The 21,261-nt window shown below is 43.7% G+C and overlaps 1 protein-coding gene across 1 annotated transcript in view; it reads right to left on the reverse strand.

Moving 5' to 3' along the window:
- Positions 1–21,261, reverse strand: part of LOC142295418 (putative cation-transporting ATPase 13A4) — a 201,540-nt gene that overhangs the window by 4,190 nt on the left and 176,089 nt on the right. Inside the window, exons 27-29 of the mRNA XM_075338520.1 lie at positions 14,185–14,372; positions 3,196–3,284; positions 2,350–2,430 (exon numbers count right to left, since the gene is read on the reverse strand). Of these exons, the coding sequence (XP_075194635.1) occupies positions 2,350–2,430; positions 3,196–3,284; positions 14,185–14,372 (358 nt within the window). The remainder of the gene's footprint in view (positions 1–2,349; positions 2,431–3,195; positions 3,285–14,184; positions 14,373–21,261) is intronic.

The following is a 21,261-nucleotide window of genomic DNA, read 5'->3' on the forward strand; positions in this document are numbered from 1 at the left end:
TCAGGTTACCTGCAGTTACAGGTGGAGGGCAGTGGGAACCTCTAGCTGTGGCCAAGGCTAACCTGAGTGACGTCACCACTGATTGAAAGGCTCACTCAGTTTCTTCCTGGCACTCACAGCGGACAGTCATGTTCCATTATTGCGCACTGTGATGTTAGATGTAGCAGAGCTGGAATCGTCTTGGGACCTTGTGTGGATTATGTCAGACCTGCAGGGGTGCTTTGTGGTCACCACAAAGATGCAACCAAAAAAAGCTGCAATGTGCGCATAGCAAAGATGAAATCTTAGACTTTGCTGGGGAAAGAAACTGCACCCAAAAAACGTGGCAAAAAAACATAGTGTGCGCATGTAGCCTAACCCTCCACTGGCAAATAGAGAAGTTCTTTGCTCTGGTCCTTCACTACTGACCTGTCAATCAGAAAGAGGAGGAGGGTGCTTCCAGGAAGCAAATACAGAGTGAGGAGAAGCTAGAAAGTACATCATCACTCCCCAATTTACTTCAAGGCACAATTTCAAAACTATTTCTCACTGGTGGTACATTGCTTAGGGGTCATAATTGCTAATTTGATAAAGAGCAATACAATCATAGTAATGGCTTTGGGGGTAAAAGTTTCCTTTAAGAGAATTAAGATAATTCAGCATTGCACAAGCCATTGACTGTTGTCAAAATAGGTATCATATTTTACTTGTTTTGTGCATGATACCCCAATGCTGTGTTACCTGTGCTAATAGGAATCTGTCAGTGGGTTTTTGCTATGTAATATCAGAGCAGCATGATGTAGGGGGAGAAACCCAGATTGCAGCAATGTGTCACTTACTGGGCTATGTTTTACAGTTTCAATAAAATCACTGATATTTTTTTTTTTAGCACAAGGTTATCACTGAACGTCTAGGTGTCTTGTGCTTCCAAGAGCACCACTGATTAGCAGCTTTCTGATTCTATACAGTTTGCATAGAAATCTGCCAATCAGTGGTGTGGGCAGGGTTATACTTATACAGAGCTCAAAATTCAGAGCTCTGATAGATCTGCAGAAGATAAAACTGTGATTCTATCACAACTATTGCATCCAGTAAACTAAGTGATGCATCACTGGAATCAGGGTCCCTGTCCCTACATCAAGCTGCTGTCAAATTAAATAGCAATAACCTGATAACATATTCCCTTTAAGGTAAACTTTGTTACATCTGTAGTCCTCACCTCGCAATTTATAATACTTAAAAGGACTCTTTCAGTAGATTTATGCTTCACAATCTGAGATCTGCATAAAATACTAACAAGTACCCCTTTAATAGGAGGACAGTTATTCATGATGTCTATTCTTAATAAATCATTTGAAAAGTTGAATATCATATAAGCACATACCAAAGCACTGAGCACGTTAAGGTTTATTTAAAGCTTATAAAACACAAATAGGGATGAGTAAAGACACCGGAATAAATTTCATTTATTGCATGCGGAAGATGACTTTAAAAAAATGACGTGCTCTCCTGGCTATTTTTGATAATTAGGGCACGTAACACAGAAAGCAATGGGCTACAATCCTCAGCTATCAGCTTTACCTTGGATGGTTATCAAAAATAGAAGGAATCTCACATCATTTTTTTAAATTAAATAAACAATTTTCAAAAATGGCATGGGCTCTTCTCTATTGTTGATAACTAGCAAAAGTAAAACAGACAGATGGGGGCTTGTATTATCAGAGTGGGAAGGGCCATGGCTATTTGGACTCTCCCAGCCTAAAAATAACAGCTCACAGATGCCCCAGAAGTGGCACATCCACTGGATGTGTCAATTCTGGTACTTTACCCAGCTTTTCCTGATTGCCCTGGTGTGGTAACAATTGGGGTAATACTTTTAAGGTTGAGCTCAGCTGTAAATTGACAGCTGCCCTCAACCTCACAGATATTACAGTGACTGCCACTGCCCCAGGGTAATCAGAAAGAACTGGGTAAAGCACCAGAATTGGTATATCTAATGGATGTGCCACCTCTGGGATGGCCCGGGGGCTGCTATTTTTAGGATGTGAGGGACCAAATAGCCATGGCCCTTCTGACCTTAACATCAGCCCCCAGCTGTCTGCTTTACCTTGGCTGGCTATCAAAACTAGAGCTGAACCCACGCCATTTTTTAAAATTATTTATTAAAAAAACTACTTGGGATCCGCTCTATTTTTGATAACCAGCCAAGCTAAAGCTGACAGCTGAGGGTTGCAGCTTGGTACAGTATTACATGGGCTGGTTATCAAAAATAGGCAAGAGTCCATTCTCTTTTTTTATTTATTCCATACATCCAAGGGTCCGCTCATCACTATAAACAAACATATTCATTATAGCTTAACCAACACCAACCTCTACTACGAATGATACCACTAGACATACAGCCAGTAGAACGAGCATGTGTATTCTCCAACTGGTGGGAGTGCAGACAAGCTAGAAATAAAAAGAGTCACATAAGTATCCACAGTATTTAGATTATATAGCATCTTAAAAGGGTTTAGTTTTTTACTGTGTTCCTAAGAACTAACAGAAAGATAGTTGCTAATTATCTGCCTTTTGTGCCTGGCAATGATCTTTGCTGCTCCAAACCATTCCTGATGATGATTCAACAGCTTCTGCAGATGTCACATTGACCGAGCAATGGCGTGTCTTTTTCTCTGATCTATTGACAAAGCAGCACTGCAGAGAGAATAGCTGTTGACATGGAACAGCAGAATCACCAGGAGGAGCGGTCAGTGCCCACTCTGTGCCGGCAGAGATCAGCTCCAGGCTCAATAGGCAGGTAGTTGGTAACTACCTGCGTTTGAGTTTTTAGGCCCATAGTAAAAATAAAAATAGTCATAGAAAACCCATTTTATTAGTGAAAGTCAGCTCACCTGTGTGGTGCTCAGTCTACCGACTCCAAGTTAAAGCATCAAAAAAGCACAGTAGATACAGGGCATGCAGAATAAATACAAAAGACAACGGATTAAGGCCAATGCCGATCAGAAGCGCATTGCCTGGTTATTTTTAATCAGCATGCCCTGTACTTACTGTGCTTTTTTGATTGCTTTAATATTTTAATCAAGATCAAATATTTTAATCAAGATCGAATAAAAGGATTTTAATTTAGAATTGTTTGAATGACTTTTGTGCCGATAACCCATTTAAAGTTTGAAGTTTACTAGCATAATACATTCAATAATGAAAAGCACTTACTTCCAAATCAAGATATATCCTTGGAAAGTCAGCAAATATGAAGAAGATGGTAAAGGCAGTTTCGATTAGTAATACAACCACAAACAAATCTGCAAAATAAAACATTTATTGGAATAGTGTATATCCAGTCCATCTGTTCTAGAATTGCTATTTATAAATCTATTTAGTATCTCCTGTTTGTGACCTGATACTTCGGTGTCACTTAATTTAGGTTATGTATATGTTTAAGTCTTTTCATACTGTCTTTAACATTGTCCATGGATGATATCATCAGACATTATCAATATATATGGCAAGTTCAGTTCAGAAACATGTGTCTCTTAAGCGGGCCTTACACACTACGATATATCTTACAATGTGTCGTTGGGGTCACGTCGTAACGCCCATCCGGCATTGTATGACATATCGTAGCTTGTGACAGCTACGAGCGACTGTGAACGAGCAAAAATAAATACTCACCTTATCGTTGCTCGTTGATACGTCGCTCATTTTCTAAAAATCGAACGTCCGGTTGTTCATTGTTCCCGAGGCAGCACACATCGCTCCGTGTGACATCCCGGGAACGATGAAATGCAGCTTACCTGCATCCCACTGGCAATGCGGAAGGAAGGAGGTGGGCGGGATGTTTACGTCCCGCTCATCTCCGCCCCTCCGCTTCTATTGGCCGGCCGCTGTGTGACGTCGCAGTGATGACGAATGTCCCTCCTCCTTCAGGAAGAGGATGTTCGCCGCCCACAGCGAGGTCATTTGGAAGGTAAGTACGTGTGATGGGGGTTTATGACTTTGTGCGACACGGGCAAGAAATTGCACGTGCCGCACAAATGATGGGGGCGGGTGCGATCGCACGAAAACTGGAAGCGTGTAAACCAGGCTTTAGGCTAAATTCAGAAGACCGGGAAAAGGAAATACAAAAATACAGAATGGCTGCAGGTCTGCCATCCTGAACTTATCAGCTTCATAGACATATATAAGGCTATTAAGTTTCGGTCTGCAGCCCATTGCTTGTCAGAATATCATAGTCCATATATAAGGAAGTGGAAGTGCTTCACTCACATCCCTTCTTGACGAACATGATGTTCTGCAATGCAATGCACTGTTTTAAATGTGTTTTAAGTTTTGGAAATGACATGCATTTGCTTGGCACATGTAGGGTTAACAGTTGAGACCAGCCTAGACTGGGAGGAGTTATATGGGCAGACAAGACAGCTGTCAGTACGAGATTTGGTGATGCATGGTGCAAGGCCTAAGGCCTGATAGTTAGCAGAGTACTATGTTACAGGAGTGTGTGAAGAGAGACAGACAAAATAGCTATCAGTACCAAGAGTTCAGTGATGTGTGGTGCAAGCCCTGAACCCTGACAGCTAGCAGACTGCTATGTTACAGGAATGTGTGAAGAGAGACAGACAAAAGAGCTATTGGTACCAAGAGATTGGTGATGTGTGGTGCAAGCCCTAAGCTCTGACAGTTAGAAGACTGCCATGTTACAGGAGTGTGTGGGAAGAAAGACAACATCATATAATATGTTCTGAGCACCGAGGAACTAGGATGAGAAATATCACATACCGCAGCACTTGATAGACTGGAAAGTCCAATAGATTGATTAATAAAGAAGGTCAATGAGTGTTTGAAATGTGTTGCCTCAATCACATCTTGGATTCATTGTTTTAATCCGTTTGACTAAACTTGGAATTTTTAGAAGCTGGAATCTTTCTTTTTTGCTGGACAAACAAATGTGGTCACATGGCTATTCCCTGCTCCTGCATGCATAGAGCCATCTAGACAAGCTGGCTGCAACTTTATTTCTTTACTTGAAGATGAGGTCTCCCAGGATTGTTGACTGGATTGGTATGGGATATAAGATTGGGACGTGCAAGGAAAAGGAAATGTTGTATGTAACTGAGAAATGCCCATGCCTGCTTAAAACAAGTGAACTATACATGAAGAATTGTGCCTAATATCTGATTTGTATATAGTTTCTGTCAAGTTCAAGATCAGTAAAAGATGTATTTTTGGACTTTGGTCTTCCTTGATTCACTGTGAACTATCTTGTCCTGGCCTGCCATATCCAATGGCAAAAGGAAGTCTGTGGAGGTGTATCAGCCATTTAACAACCACCACAGAGACACACACAAAGCCAGAAGCCCCATTTTCTTGTAGCATGGCAGGGCATATGGGTTGAGTATCTCACCTATGGCTATGGCCCCCAGCCACATTAGACATACACAAACCAAGTTTCACAATCTGAGAACCCTGCCACTACAGTCAAGATACAACTTCGACACCCAACGTGGAATCTTCAAGTTTCCAAAAATTAAGGGCAGACAACAGGACAGTTACATCAATTGCCCTGCAGTACCCATAGTGTCTTAGCGCTGCAGTCACGCATCGGTCATACAAAACACAGGGTCTGACATAACATTTACAGCTTTCAAATCAAGAGATGGGTGGATGGATGTGAAAGGTGGAGGCCTGTTGCTCTGAGAACCCTGTCACTACAGACAAGATACAACTTGGACGCCCAACCTGGAGACTCCACATTTCCAAACATTAAAGGCAGACAGCAAGACAGTGGAATCAATTGATCCACAGTAATTGTAGTGTCTTAGCACTGCAGTCGAGCATAGGCCAAATGTGGCGCCCCTGACCTGGTCAGGCACCACTGAGTACTGCACCCATGCTGGGGGCAGTACAACACAGGTAATCCAGAAGGCTGACCGAGGTGTGATTACACAGGCGCATAGTAATCAGGTCTCCCACATGGACCTTTGAGTGGGAGACCTGATTACAGGAGGGGGCGTGGCCTCTATGTCCACTCAAGGGGTGTGGTAGAGAGCCTGGTTGCTAGGTTGCGTAGGCAGGCACAGAAGGAAGGAAGTAGTGAGCCCGTCTGAAGTGGAGCTCAGGGAGAGCAGACGCAAAGAGGAGACCTGATGCTGCCTCTAGTCAGACAACGTACGCGCAGTGACTATCAACGGGGGAGATTGGTCACCTGGTAGTGCCACCCGAAATCCACCAAGGCTAGAAAGAGCAAAGGGGTGGCTGAGTACGGGGACTGCCAGGGAGGTACCAGGCCCATAAGGGTTACAGGTCCCAATCTAGAGATTCATTCAATTTTCCCTGCCAAACCTGCCTGTAGCAACGAGAGGGCCCATAGCTCACAAGAGGCAAGCAGCCGGAGTGACCTGGTCCAGGCTACAAGCAAACGTGCCGAAAAGAGGGGAGAACATGCAGCAGCAACTTTCCTGGGTGACCCCCGTAGGGACTTCAAGTCGGGGTCACTCCAAAAACATCAGGGCTAGAGAAGGCGAGTCGGTAGTCACCCTCAACAGTCAGCCTGACGGAGTACCTGGTTTCCTCTGGTTAATCCCAGCTACGCCCGGGTACTCGCATTGCCATCTATTGTGAATAGAAACCCTGAAAGACTGTCTGGATTGCGCCTGAGTCATTCTGCGACCTGTGGTTCCACACACCTACACAGGGCCCTGGGGCCCGCCTCACTCTCGGGAGGCCACTACATCTAGCTGCATCCAACATCAGCCCCAGGCATACCCTAATCTGCAGTGGCGGTCCCCTGACCGCAATACCGAGAGTGGCGTCACGAAACTCCTAAAAAAGCAACCTACCTGTGACCAGACCATCTCATGTGGAGTCCCTGAAGGTAATGCACCGTTACACCTGGGCTGGGCTCCACACATACACGACATAGGGTCTGGCCCAGCATTTACAATCTTCAAATTAAGAGGTGGGTGGATGGATGAATGACAGATGTAGACCTGTTGCTCTGAGATCCCTGCCACCACACCACCACAGACAAGATACAACTTGGAGATGCATCTTGAAGTCTACACATTTCCAAAAATTAAGAGACAGACAGCAGGAGAGTGGCATAAATTGCCCCACAGTACCCATCGTGTCTTTGCACAGCAATTAGGCATGGGCCATGCACCAGAGAGGGCTGGTTGTTGTGACTCAGGAGGAATCGAAAGCAGGAGGAATAATAGGTGCTTCATACATCTAAAAAAGTCAAATTGTAAAAGTCACAGTGGTAGACACACTGCCTAATTTTTGTGCCAGGAAAGGCACTTGTTAGGAACATCAGCAACAGTAGCAACAGCAGCCACAGCAGCAATGACAAAGGTGTCACACACTGCAATAACGCGAGATCAATGTAGCACACTGAAAACTACACCATCGCCTAATCTGCAAAGTCTGCGACTGAGGGAGAAAAGTTATTAGAGATCCATGATGTGCTGATCTTCATGAAAGTTAGATGGTCTGCATGTTCAGGGGATAGCTAGATGCACTTATCCATCAGGACACCACCAGCAGCGCTGAAGACACATTCTGAGAGAATGCTGGCTGCTGGGCATGACAAAAACCTCCAAAGCGTGACTGGCGAGCTCAGGCCACTTTTCAATTTTTGAAGATCAAAATGCAAAAGGTTCCAACTCCCTCCTGCTGGCATCGATATTGAGCTCTAGATACTCCTGCACCATCCTATCCAGTCGTTCACTATGTGTCAGACTTGAAAACTGTTCTGCTGGTGCAAGGGATTTTCTAAACAATATGTGCCACAAGTCACAGAAATTGCTTTTGCCACTTAAACTGCTGCTGCTAACACTGGTCAACACAAAAAAAATCATCAGCAAAGGTATTAAATGTCTGTTTTATGGAGTTTGATGTGCTGATTCCAAAAATAGGCTTTGTTTTGCTCTATCACATAAAGTTTCTTGAGATACAACCATTTTTGTTATTATGCTATTTCTGCATTTTCAATGTATGTGTTTTTCCTATATTATTCCCATTTCTTTGCTTGTCTTGCAATTCTATGTATATGGTTCTTTTACATCAAAAGTCCAAGTACGCTCAATCACTCATGATATTAAACAGATGTAACAGATGTAGTTTAAGTGTCCACTTAGTGATCAAGACAAAAGCTGAGCCCCTCATGTGATATGCTCAAGTTGTTTAAATGGTCTTTGTGACTGGTTGAATATGAAGAAAGTGGCAATGTAATTTGCTGTTCCCATGATTTGGAGAGAACCCACAAATTATAGTAATGACTGCTACTTTTCTTTTGTTAAACTGAAGGGTTTTCTACAAAGAACAAACATAAGATTAATTATCCTGAACTTGAATCTGCGATTCGGCCAGTTCCACATGATGGTACCTTGCCAGTTCCTGTATGGTCTGGATTGGATGAAATTGAAGTAGAATATGAAGACTATGGAGTTGAAACTACTGGCAAAGATATGGAGACCTCAAATCAAGATGAGTATGTACCTAATGGAGCAGCCAAGCAGCCAGAATACTTTACTCAACATGAATTAAATTATCTCATCAGAAACCTTTCATCGTCAAAAGATAAAGTTGAACTTCTTGCATCTAGGTTGAAACAGAAGAATCTTCTTCATGATGATGTCAAAGTGTGTTATTACCAAAACAGAAGTAACACTTTAACACAATTTTTCACAGTTGATGGACCAATGGTGTACTGTAACAATGTGAATGGCCTCTTTGAAGAACTGAATCAAGAGTATCTTGTTGCAGATTGGCGGTTGTTTTAGTGATTCATCCCAGAGAAGTTTGAAAGCAGTGTTGCTTCACAATGGAAATATTAAACCATCAATCCCTATTGCTCACTCACTTCATCTAAAGGAAAGTTATGAAAATCTGTCAATTGTTTTTAGATGTTATACAATATAAGCATCATCAATGGAATATCTGTGGAGGTTTGAAAGTGATTGGTCTGCTAATGGGAATGCAAGGAGGTTTCACAAAATATTGTTACTTCTTGTGTTTATGGAACAGTAGAAATGAAGTAGAGCATTATGTTCGTCATGATTGGAGACAGAGAAACATCTATGCTTCAGGTATAGACGATGTTCAGCATAATCCTTTAGTTGCTCCAATAAAAATCTTTCTTCCTCCATTACATATAAAGTTGGGATTGATTAAAAACTTGGTGAAAGCCATGGCAAAGACAAATTCACAAGGGTTCCAGTACATTTCACAGAAATTCTCCAGCATTTCACCAGCAAAACTGAAGAAAGGGGTATTTATTGGTCCTCAGATCAGAGTGCTTATGAGAGATGATGTGTTTGAAGGATAAATGATAAGGACTTGATAAGTAAATCATAAGTAAATGATAAGGACTTGAGATCTTGGAAAAGCTTCAAATGGATCTGTGAAAATGTCTTAGAAAAAACAAATCTCCAGAATATGTTGAAGGTGTCGAGGAACTGCTAAATTCATACCAGTGTCTTGGATGTCGCATGTCTCTGAGAATGCACTTTTTACATTCACCTTTAAATTTCCTCCCTCAAAATCTTTGGGATGTAAGTGATGAACAAGGCAAGCAGTTTCACCAGGATAATAAAGTAATGGAACACCGCTTTCAGGGTTTTTGGAATGACTCAATCATGGCAGATTACTGTTGGATGTTATATAGGGAAAACCCTGAAAAATCGTATCAACTACAGCCTAATGTCAAGCACTTTTAATTTCTGCTCATATTTTGATTTCTATTTTGCATGTGAAATTATTTTGGTTCAATAAAAGCTGTTTTGTAAGGTGAAGCATTTTATTCTGATACGTAGATTATTGTTTTCTGAATGTCGCCAGTATATTTCTTATACCTTAAAAAAATGATGCTGCTCCATGGAAACTATACGTGCTACAGAAAAACTATATAGATTTTTGAAATAAGGACAAACAACTGATTCAGAAAAGTACAGTCACCTGCGATGATTCCCCAGGTTGGAATGGCGATGCACACCGGGTACCTCATTGCTGATTTGGAGAAAATCACTCTTAAGATTGTGTTCAAATTGGTTTCGAAACCCCAGCATGTGCATGTCCTATTCCATCTGGCAAAATTTACTCTTGTACTGAGGATCCAACAGAGTGGCAACCCAATAGTCAGCCCTATTTCTAATCTTAACAATTCATGAATCATGTTACAGATACTGCAGCAAGAAGGTGCTCATGTGTCGGATACTTCCATGAGGTCCAAGTCCATGGTGTGTTGGTGGCTAGGTAACACTCAAGCTTGCTTCCTCCAACTTTTCCCACCAACCACGGACAACAGCGAGGGGATAAATATCTTTCTCATCTCCTGACTGTTACGAGCCCATCACCTCTTCCTCCTCATCCTTTTCCATTTGTTTCATGGCTCCTGCACCTTTGCTAATAGTTTGTCTGTTACCATGAGCCCCCCTCGATCGCGGTACTCCAGCCTCCTATGCCAACTGCCTGTGCAACGACAGACCAGACCATAGAGATATTGGTTAACCTTTCGCAATCTCCTTTGACTCCTCATATTCTTCTGGGTCCACCACCTCCTCCCACAGACTATTCAAAGTTTGCTCCAGCATATATATGACCAGAATAGTGATGCTAATGATGGCATCATTAGCACTAACCATCTTAGTAACCAGTTTGAAACTCTTCAGAAAGGTGCTGATGTATTTTATCTGTGCCCACTCCACAAGCATGATTTGCCCCATGACCGGACTGCAGGCTATGCATCATGACATACTGCAAAAGAGCTCATTTCTGCAGCCACAGTTGATGCAACATTTGCAGAGGGGAATTCCACCATGTTGGCATGTTGCATTTCAACCTGTTAACTAGTATGACAAAAGACCTCTGTAGCGATGCAAGTTGATTAGCCACAAGGTGGCTCCGGGTTCAGTGCAGACAGCCATTGCTCAAACTCAGCCTGGATAGCTGAACACAACTCTTCAGCTGCGTGACTGTTTTCTCCAATGCATTTTAATTTCAACACCACCTTACTGTGGTGAGCCATGGTTGAGCTGTAAAGAAGTGGAGGGGATTTTCTCTCTACTGTTGGAACACCTGTTACATTGTGAGTGAGGTTGAGGGCCCAAGTGGAAGCCTTACAAGAAATGGAGGAGATAGAAGCAGTGGAGGAAGGGGTAAATACAGAGGTTTGTCCCTCAAGCCTTGGGGATTCCAAGACTTCTGAAGCAACCCCTTGTCTGCCTGCCCCCGCATCCAGCAGTCACCCAGTGCCCAGTCAACGAGATGTAATGCCCCTGGCCATGCTTGCTTGTCCAGGTGTCAGTGGTGAAATGCACCCTGTGAGACACAAAGTTTTTCAAGGAATGGGTGATGCTGTCTGCAACATGCTGGTGGAGCACAGGCACAGTTTTATTAGAGAATTAATGGTGATTGGGAAACTGGTAATGGGGGACTGCCACGGCTATCAAGTTTCAAGAGCCATGTGTATCTACCAGGCGGAAAGGCAGCATTTTTTGTGGCCAACAGTTTAGACATGGTTTAAACAACTGCGGCACTGAGGTCTGGCTGTGCTGAGAGAGAGCAGAGTAGAGTGTACACGACAAACTGGTGGACTAGGAGGGAGGTGTAGGTGAAAATGTTATGCTGGATTGAGGAAAATGTGGTCTGCCCGGTATCTGACATCGGTCAAAAGCACCAGGCAGGTCCACTTCCATGGCAGCTGATGGGCTCTCACTCATCCCAACTGTAGCGGGTAAACAAGTGTAGCTTCTGTGGCCAGGGACCTGTTTCAGAACACTTTCGATGGTGACAGAGGAGGAAGAAGCAGGAGATTCAGTTGATGAGGCGGCTTGTGAGTGGGGAGGCCCGTTAGGCTGCGTTTTAGCACAGTAAGCTTGCCAGAGTAACATATGTTGGTAGAGCATGTGCTGGTTCATACATTTAGTATTCAAATTATTAGAATTTTTGCCTCTACTGAGTCATTGTTCACAAAGGTGGCAGATAACGAAAGTTGGATGATCCTTTGCGGTCACAGAAAATGCACAGCTAGGCAACCATTCCCACCCCTGTGAACTGCAGAGCCACGACCACTGCTGACCCCAGCCAGAGTTGTGGTTAATGATGCAGTGCTCATCGTGATCGCATCACTACATGTTTGTGTGGGAATCAGTAACAATCTTTTCATCTTTCTCCTCCTGCACATCCTATGCTGAGCTACTCAGCTGTGTGCCTCTGGGTTTACAGCAAGTGGGATCTCAAACCTCATCATCATCCTCTCTGTCATCCCACTTATCACCCTGACAGTTACACTCTTCCTCTTCCTTCCCTGACACCAGACTACAATATGCGTTTACCTCAGATATCTGAGTATCATCATCATCATCACCCCTACCCTCGGGGCTTAACATATGGTGATGAGGGTCTGGGTTCTGCTTAGACCCTATGTCATACGACCCCAGATGCAACTGACAGAGATTTTGGACATTGGTGCAGATGCTTTTATCCTCTTGGGTCTGGAACTCTTTTTAGCAGGTCTCTAATGCCAACTGGATAGAATGTGTGAAAAGTTTTGCAGAATCACTCATCTGTGGCTCCCCACAGTCAGTTGGGTGGTTGGACAGTTGTAATGTGGGAGGAAACAAAGGTAATTGGGGTGCCACCTCTGAGGACTGTACTGTGCGTGAAGTTGAGGAGGAGGAAGAGGAGAAGAGGCCACTTGATGCAGCGTTTAATCTCACAGAAAAGTCAGAAACCTAATTAAAACATACTTTTATTATGAATTATTTTCTAAAAAACCGTGCACATTATATGCACTGTAATAAACAGCATGTAAAAGAAAAAACTAGCATAGTAGCCAAGCAAAGGTTGAAACATAACATATAATACAAATAGTTCTCTATTAGAATTGTTAAAACTCTCCTAGAGGAACTAGGATCACTGATTAGGATGCTACGTCTTGTCCCCCGGGTAGTGTCTCAGTCACTTAGATATATTATGCGTTGTTCATAACTGAGTCTTAGGCCTCTGCCACACTCACGTGAAATTCACGCACGTGCCGAGAGACACGTATTTCCCCTGCGTGTTGCGTGCAGGTAAGTACGTGTCTCTGGTACGTGTGGGACACGTGTGTTTTACGTGTGCTATCCGCGATAGCACACGTAGAACCGGTAATTAACATACTCACCTGGTCCTTCCTGCTGTTCGCGCTGCTGTCTGTGGTGCTGATCCTCAGTTTCCAGCGCTCCCGTCTCCCCGCTGCTGCTGCTGCCAGGCAGTGAAGTGAATATTCAATGAGAATAATGAGCGGCGGTCGGCAGCAAAAGGCAGCAGCGGCAGAGACAGGAGGGCAGGAGAAGGTGAGTAAATGTTTTTTCTTTTTTTTCACTGACACATGTGTTTTCTCCGGCGCGTGTCACACGGGACCGCATCCACACTACACCCGTGTGGTACGGGTGCGGGCCATGTGACACCCGTGCTGCGGGAGAAAACACTGACATGTCAGTGCTTTGAAAAACGCACACACGTACAAACGCACACGGACACACGTTCCGTGTGGTTTTACGTGTGTGTGCCTGCTACAATAGGGTAGCATTGCTTAACGTGTCTCCGTGCCGCCGGTAAGTGTAAAAAATTACAAACACATGCCGGCGGCACGGATGTGTGTCAAAGGCCTTAGTCTGCTCTTATATCACCTGTAATTTTGGATGTCAAACCAGATTAGGTCTAAATAGCTATGCTCATTTTGGTCTGGTTCCTATGGATGAATTCCAATGAGGTATTTAGTACTTCTCAGCACCTCCATCTATGGTTAATGGAAATTATCCTATTAGGGTTTGGGTTGAACTATTTATCTAATCTGGTATCTTAGTTCATTTAACTGGCCTGATATCCTAGATTGAGATATAAGCACTTATTGTGATTAATGCGTCCCAAAGACGATAGTTATAATTGTCTTGATTCAATCCCCATTTTGCTTTCTTTCGCAGCCCCCCTAGCTCTTACTAACAGTACCATAGCACTTAAGTTCGGGTCTATTAGACTTATATGGGGTACAGTGTCCGGTGTCAAGTTTGTGTCAAGTCCAGTCCCACGCCCCGGCTTTTTTTTCTTTTTTTTTTTTTTTTTAAACCTGGCTAGACCCGCCGAACCCGAACATCTGCAGGTTGTCCATCTCTATTCAAGACCAGAAAGAAATGTGCTAGGATCAATAAAGAATTAACTCACAGTTAGTATACAGTGGTTTTCGGAACGGTCTTCCTTTGGAGAAGATATAAGCGAAGATCACAAGGTGCACAGATGTTATCAGCCATAATGTTGTACATTCAAAACTTTCATAGTTTACTTTAGTCCTTTCATGAATTAACACGTAGGTAAGATTCCGGTTTAAGCTTTCATTTCCTGGATGACAGGCACTGGGAGAAATAGAATTTTGGCATCATTGGTAAACATTCATACAGTTGTGGATTTCTTTTTGGTGAAAATACATTTATTAACCAAAAATGGAATATGAGAAAGATAAAGGCATTCATCTACGAAATTTTGCCAGATGTCTGGCATAAATTGCTTTGAGAAGTGGAAACATTTTGCTCAGAGTTGCACAAAAATATTGCAACAATTGGAGTTTCAGTTCCTTGCAGATCCGAGCAAATGGGGACATGGTGGTGTTGTGATGCCACAGCTAATCTAATTCATGACGACCTGTTGCAAACCATACACCTAAAGTCTTAAGGGCACTTTACACGCTGCGATCTCGCTAGTGAGATTGCTAGCGAGCGTACCTGCTCCCGTCGGTTGTTCGACACGGGCTAATCACTGCCCGTGGCGCACAACATCGCTTACACCCGTCACAATGGACTTACCTTCCCTGCGACATCGCTCCGGCCGGCGAACCGCCTCCTTTCTAAGGGGGCGGCTCGTGTGGCATCACAGTGACGTCACACGGCAGCTGTCCAATAGAAGCGAAGGGGCAGAGATGAGCGGGCGGAAGTTCCCGCCGACCTCCTTCCTTCCTCATTGCCGGCGGACACAGGTAAGGAGATGTTCATCATTCCTGTGGTGTCACACATAGCGATGTGTGGTGCCGCAGGAACGCCGAACAACATCGTACCTGCAGCAGCAACAATATTATGAAAAGGAGCGACGTGTCAACGAACAACGATTTTTGACGTTTTTTCGATCATTGATCGTCGCTCCTAGCTGTCACACGCTGCGATGTCGCTAACGACGCCGGATGTGCGTCACTAACGACGTGACCCCCGACGATATATCGTTAGCGATGTCGCAGTGTGTAAAGCACCCTTAATTCCAGATTGGAGAATGATTTCAGGACTGGTGCGCAGAGGTGGTTGGCACACCACTCAGACGCTCCTGATTTATTAAGAGGTATGTGCCTCTTAATGAATCAGGAGTATGTGACACCTATACACCCCTTCATCAAGACCACTGAGAAAATCTCCAGTCTCAATGAATCGGGGCAATAGTTCTAACAGGCCTCATTGATGACTTTTCCATGTAAAAAACAAATTAATTTTATGTTTTCAAGGGACATTCTATGTCAGGCTGCAATTACCTTGATAATATATTGAATAGATATTCATAATTTTTTGTTTGGTGTGGGGACAAAATATTGGCCCTTGACCCACCCCTAGAAAGATAGTGCTTCGTTAAACATAGCTTTTTAGATGACCAGAACATTTGTGAAAATTGCAAATTGTGAACATTTAATTGAATGAGGCTATCATGCAATTCACAACACAGTGATTGGTAGTGAGTAGAATTAAAAGTTGGATTATTGTGATATGGCAAAAGTCCTTTCGCTGGTAGAATCAACGGGAGGTTCTTTTCGCAAACATACATAGTGAAAATGCTGTGAACAGATTTCTAAAGGCTTTCTAGATCTTTATAGAGATTGATCCTTCATGTTTCAATTCTCAAAGTGTCTACTTTTTGTCAATTATTGTAAACCCCAGATTCTGATTACACAGTTTATACCAATGCTTCTAGCTTAGGCAATTCACAGCATGCAAGAATGAATTTCTGGCTGATACAACACTACCTTTGGAGCTTGTGTGATGGACATGTTTTAAAGACTACTCTATATGTTCCGTATAAATTTGTGAAACTATGGCATTTTTTTAATTCTATTTTGTATGTGCTTGCTTATTTTTGTTGTTTGTTTTTTTTTTGTGGTTGTTTTTCATTTTGTGGGTAGAATCTAGCAATGCCAGATGTTTTAGCCTGATCCATTAATTGCAAGATTTAGAAAGTTACAAAATTTGGTGCAAATACACTCCAGTCCCCCAGTCTCTGGTAGAATTTTGCCCACTCCGAAATGTTGGAGCATTTTCTGTGATGTTTTGCACTTAAATGTGACTTGATGCCATAAATCACACAAAAAACCAGATCAAGAAGATAAGAAAGCCTTTTTTTGACTTTGAGCCAGATTCATGAAATTTGATAAATTTTGCAACAAAAACAACAACTATTATAATAAGACAAAAAAGGAAAGTGACTAAAAAACTGCGAATGATGAATCTGAGACCTATGTAGTTGCATACGTCTGACATTGCATTTCTGGTGAGGCGCATGCCAGTGATAAAAAAAAATAATGAATTAGGTGCATTTTAATGAATTAAGCACATATATTTCCCTCTACACACATCAGTAAAACTGACTTACCAAACGCCAGTCTTAATTAATGAGGCCCTTTATACACTACTCACAAAAAAATAGGGATAATTGGATGTTAGGTGAAATTTTATGATGATCCTAAAATGCACTGCAACCTTTTCAGGTGAACTTAATGTGACCTTCTTTAGGCTATGTGCGCACTGGAAAATGGAATTTTCTCAAGAAAATTCCGCAGGCATTCAAAGATTACCGCACCCGCGGTAAAAAACCGCAGCAAACCGCACCCGAAAACCGCATGCGGTTTGCCTCGGTTTGCTGCGGTTTTACCGCGGTATTGTTCGCGGTATTGCCGCGGTTTTGCCGCGTGCGGGTTGGGATGTGCTTTATTGCATTCAATGCAATAAAGCACATTGAAAAAAAAAAAAAGTCATTTCACTCTGAGATAGATAGATAAAGAGACAGAAGAACAGATAGAGGGATAGATAGATAGACAGACAGATAGATAGATAGACAGATAGATAGAGGACAGATCGCTGCATTTCCCACGGTCGGCAGTGAGTTCACATTACTGGCCGTGAGAAATGACCGGTAATTACCTCTGCTGTCTGCTGCATTCATTCAGCGCTGTGACAGTCGCGGCTGGATGTAAGCAGCGCAGGAGCTGTGGATTACGCCGGAGCTTTGTTTCGGAAGGGGTTAATAAAAGGGTGAACGAGGCTTGTTTGTTTTATTTAAAATAAAGTATTTTTCTGTGTGTTTTTATTCACTTTACTTACGGGTTGATCATGTCAGCTGTCACATAGACGCTGCCATGATCAAGCCTGGAGTTAATGGCGGCGATCCGCCACCATTAACCCCTTGTATTACCCTGACCGCCACTGCTACACGGCGGCAGGAAGAGCCGGGGACACTCCGGTGCTGCCGTATAATACATGCGACAGTCCCGGGGCAGCTGCGGCTGATATTCTCGGCTGCGGGAGGTGGGAGGGAGGCGGGGGACATTAACCCTGCCCCTCGCCCTCCCCAGCCTGAGAATACCGGGCCGTTGCTGTGTGCTTACCTCGACTGGACGGTAAATATATAGCGGAGCCCACGTGCTTTGTTTTCTATATTTCCGTTTGCTTTCTATGTGTATTTTATGTGTCTGTGTTCTATGTCTGTGATGTCTGTCTGTGTCCGTGATCTGTGTGTGTTTACTCTGCTCTGCTTCCTCTTCCTGTAATGACATCACTTCCCTGCAAAACCGCAGACAAGCGATGTACATTACCGGAGGTAAACCGCGAAATACCGCAGGGAATAACGCAGCAAAACGCAGTGAACCGCACAGAATTTGCTGCCTGCGTTATTCCCTGTGGGATTTCACGATTACATTGGAGTCAATGGAGTGAAATCCCGCAGCGACGTGCAGAAAAGAATTGACATGCAATTGTTTTTGCTGCGGGAATCCCGCAGCAAAACATGCAGCTGTCAAATTTGCTGGTGATTCACTGCAGAGATGTTATGAACATTTTCTACAGCGAAACATGCAGCAAAACCGCAAAAAATCCGCGGCAAAATCCGGTAAGTGCGCACATAGCCTTAAACTTCTGAATGCACATGTCCAACTGTTTAATGTTTCAGTACTTTTTGTCCAACTTGCTTTTCTTCAACAAGGAGCTTAAAGGCAAAATTCACAACAAGTGTTTGATCCTTTAGTCACCCAATTAATTTTGGGTTCAATTTGAATTAGTATTTAAACAGTCATCTTCATCATGCTGTTAATATTTTGACATCATGAGACCAAGATGACACCTAACAATTGCGTTACAGTATCTCGCCATTATGAGGCTTCAAGCAGGATGTTCACAGACGAAAGTGGCCAATGAGCGTAGAGTGTCATAGAGTGTCATCAGTATGTTGAAACTGAGATACAGAGAGACTGGAAGAGTCACAGAAAGGCATAGAAGTGAATGACACAGTCACATCTCAAACTGATGGCCACTTCACTGTGAACAATGCCCTTCAAAACTGCATGATGAATTCCAGGCAACACCTGGCACATTTAAGGGAGGTTAAAATCACCCAAGTATTACGACAGACCATTCAAAACCATTTAAATCAGTGTGGTCTGCATCCTAGACAACCTGCAAGGCTACCTGACCACACCACCAAGCACAGGTGTCATCATCTTGTTGGAAAATTAACAGTGGACCTCAGTAAGTACTGTTCACTGATGAAAGTTGATTCACACTGAGAAGAATTGATGGTCACCAATGATGTTGGAGATGTCAAGGAGAGCGCCATGCATTGGCCACTGTTGCCAAAGATGAGCTTTTGGTGGTGGTGGTGTTACAGTGTGGGCAGTTGTATCTAGTCAACACGGAATGGCCCTACACTTTGTTAATAGTACAGTGACAAGCCATTACTACTTGAATATCATCATTAATCCAGTCATTGCATGAACAACACCAGCCTAATTTAATTTTCATGGACAACAATGCTCCAGCTCTTCACAGTTGCATTATTAAACAATAGCTGCTGGAAACTGGGGTGCCTATAATGGAGTGGCCTAAACTTTCTCTTGACCTGAATCCCATAGCAAAAGTATGGGATCAGGTGAGTCACCAAGCAGGGGCTCATAACTCCGAAAACCTCCAAAACCCAATGACCTGAGTGCAGCCTTTCAAGAATAGTGAGATGCCATGCCTCAGCATACAATACATTCCACTTGTGAAAAGCACGAGATGTTGCTGTCAAGCTGTAATTTATGCTTAAGGCCACATGACAGGTTATTAAGACTGACTTTTTTGGGGGGGTGAGGGATACACCAACCACAGTTGTTGACTTTTGTTTCAATAAATTGTTTGAGATGAGAAAATCACACAATTGCATGCTTCTACTTAAATGCCAGCAATTCATAATAAAATATTCTGCACAAACCTTTTAGGCCTATTATCCCTAACATTTTGTGAGTAGTGTAGATAAAAGTATTAAGGTCCCACAATGAGTTTTTGATGCTGCATTTTTTCACTGAATGGAATATAATATTTGTTTACTTGGTATAAAATCATCTGCCGGCATAATTAGCCGGCCTGGAAGCAGGAAACAGCAGCAGCTGAAGACAGCATCGCTGGAGATGGGTGAGTTTAAAAAGCTTTTTTTTTAAATGTACGTGTTTTCTGGTATGTGTTTCATGATTCACACCACTGTATGGTCCGTGGGACATCAGTGATGCAGGAGAAAAATTGACATGTATCCGAGCGGAGCACACAGACACGCGTGTGCACCACAGGGAAACACGTTAGTGAGAAATCACTGATGTGTGCACGAACCCATTGATTTTAATGGGTCTGCGTATGTCCTTGATTCTCGTACATATAAAAACTGCAACATACATAGCAGAATCACTGATGTGTGCAGGGAGCCTAAAGGGTACTTTACACGCTGCGATATCGGTACCAATATCGCTAGCGAGCGTACCCGCCCACGTCGGTTGTGCATCACGGGCATTTCGCTGCCCGTGGTGCACAACATCGCTAACACCCGTCACACGGACTTACCTTCCCTGCGACGTCGCTGTTGCCGGTGAACTGCTTCCTTTCTAAGGGGGCGGTTCATGTGGCGTCACAGCGACATCACATGGCAGCCGTCCAATAGCAGAGGAGGGGTGGAGATGAGCGGTCGGAACATGCCGCCCACCTCCTTCCTTCCGCATTGCCGGTGGACGCAGGTAAGGAGATGTTCGTCGCTCCTGCGGTATCACACACAGCGATGTGTGATGCCGCAGGAACGACGAACAACATCGCTACTGACCAGACGATATTTGGTGTTTGGACGACCTGTCCAAAACCAACGATATTTACCACTTTTGCGATCGTTGAAGGTCGCTCGTACATGTCACACGCTGCGATGTCGCTAACGACGCCGGATGTGCGTCACAAACCCCGTGACCCGACGATAAATAATTAGCGATGTTGCAGCGTGTATAGCACCCTTAAGAGTCAGGCCAGTGACCTTAAGTTAAAAGGACCATTCCATTTTTATTAAAAAAAAAACGTTGGATTGATGCTTTCAGGATTTTAATTATAAATTAGAAACTAAAATACAGTTGACATTTTAAGTTAGAATACTTTTTATATATTAGAGCCAAAATATATTCAAAAAGCACACAACTTTAATTTTTTTTATACAATTCTTATGCTTTACTTACATAAATAGCCCTGCCCTGTACAAAATGTGTGAACCGCATTAACATAGATTGAACATTACACAGCAAATGTCACACACACAGGGGCGGACTGGCCCACCAGGAGGTCGGGAGAACCCCCGGTGGGCCCCCGCTATTGATGGCCACGCCCCCTAGGCCCCGCCCCCCCTACCCCCTCTGGGCCCCTATGGATATGTGTGAGAGGGCCCTCCCTGGCCGGTAATTTCACTAATCATATCGGCACATTACCGATATGATTAGTGACAATCCTATTCCCTCTGCAGCGGCAAGCAGGGAGAGCGATCTCTCTGCTCTGCCTGCTGTCACTGTCAGTGCCGCGCGGCTCTGACTCATCTGCGCAGCGACACTGCAGGAGGAGGCAGTCTCAGAGGGATGACTGCTTCCTTCCTGTGCAGGTGCTGGCAGCATCGCGCTGTGGAGGTCGGATCCGGCGTCACCCCAGGCCAGGCTGCAGGAGCAGCAGC

This window comes from Anomaloglossus baeobatrachus, chromosome 3 (genome assembly GCF_048569485.1).
Source record: "Anomaloglossus baeobatrachus isolate aAnoBae1 chromosome 3, aAnoBae1.hap1, whole genome shotgun sequence".
NCBI classification, from domain to species: Eukaryota; Metazoa; Chordata; class Amphibia; order Anura; family Aromobatidae; genus Anomaloglossus; species Anomaloglossus baeobatrachus.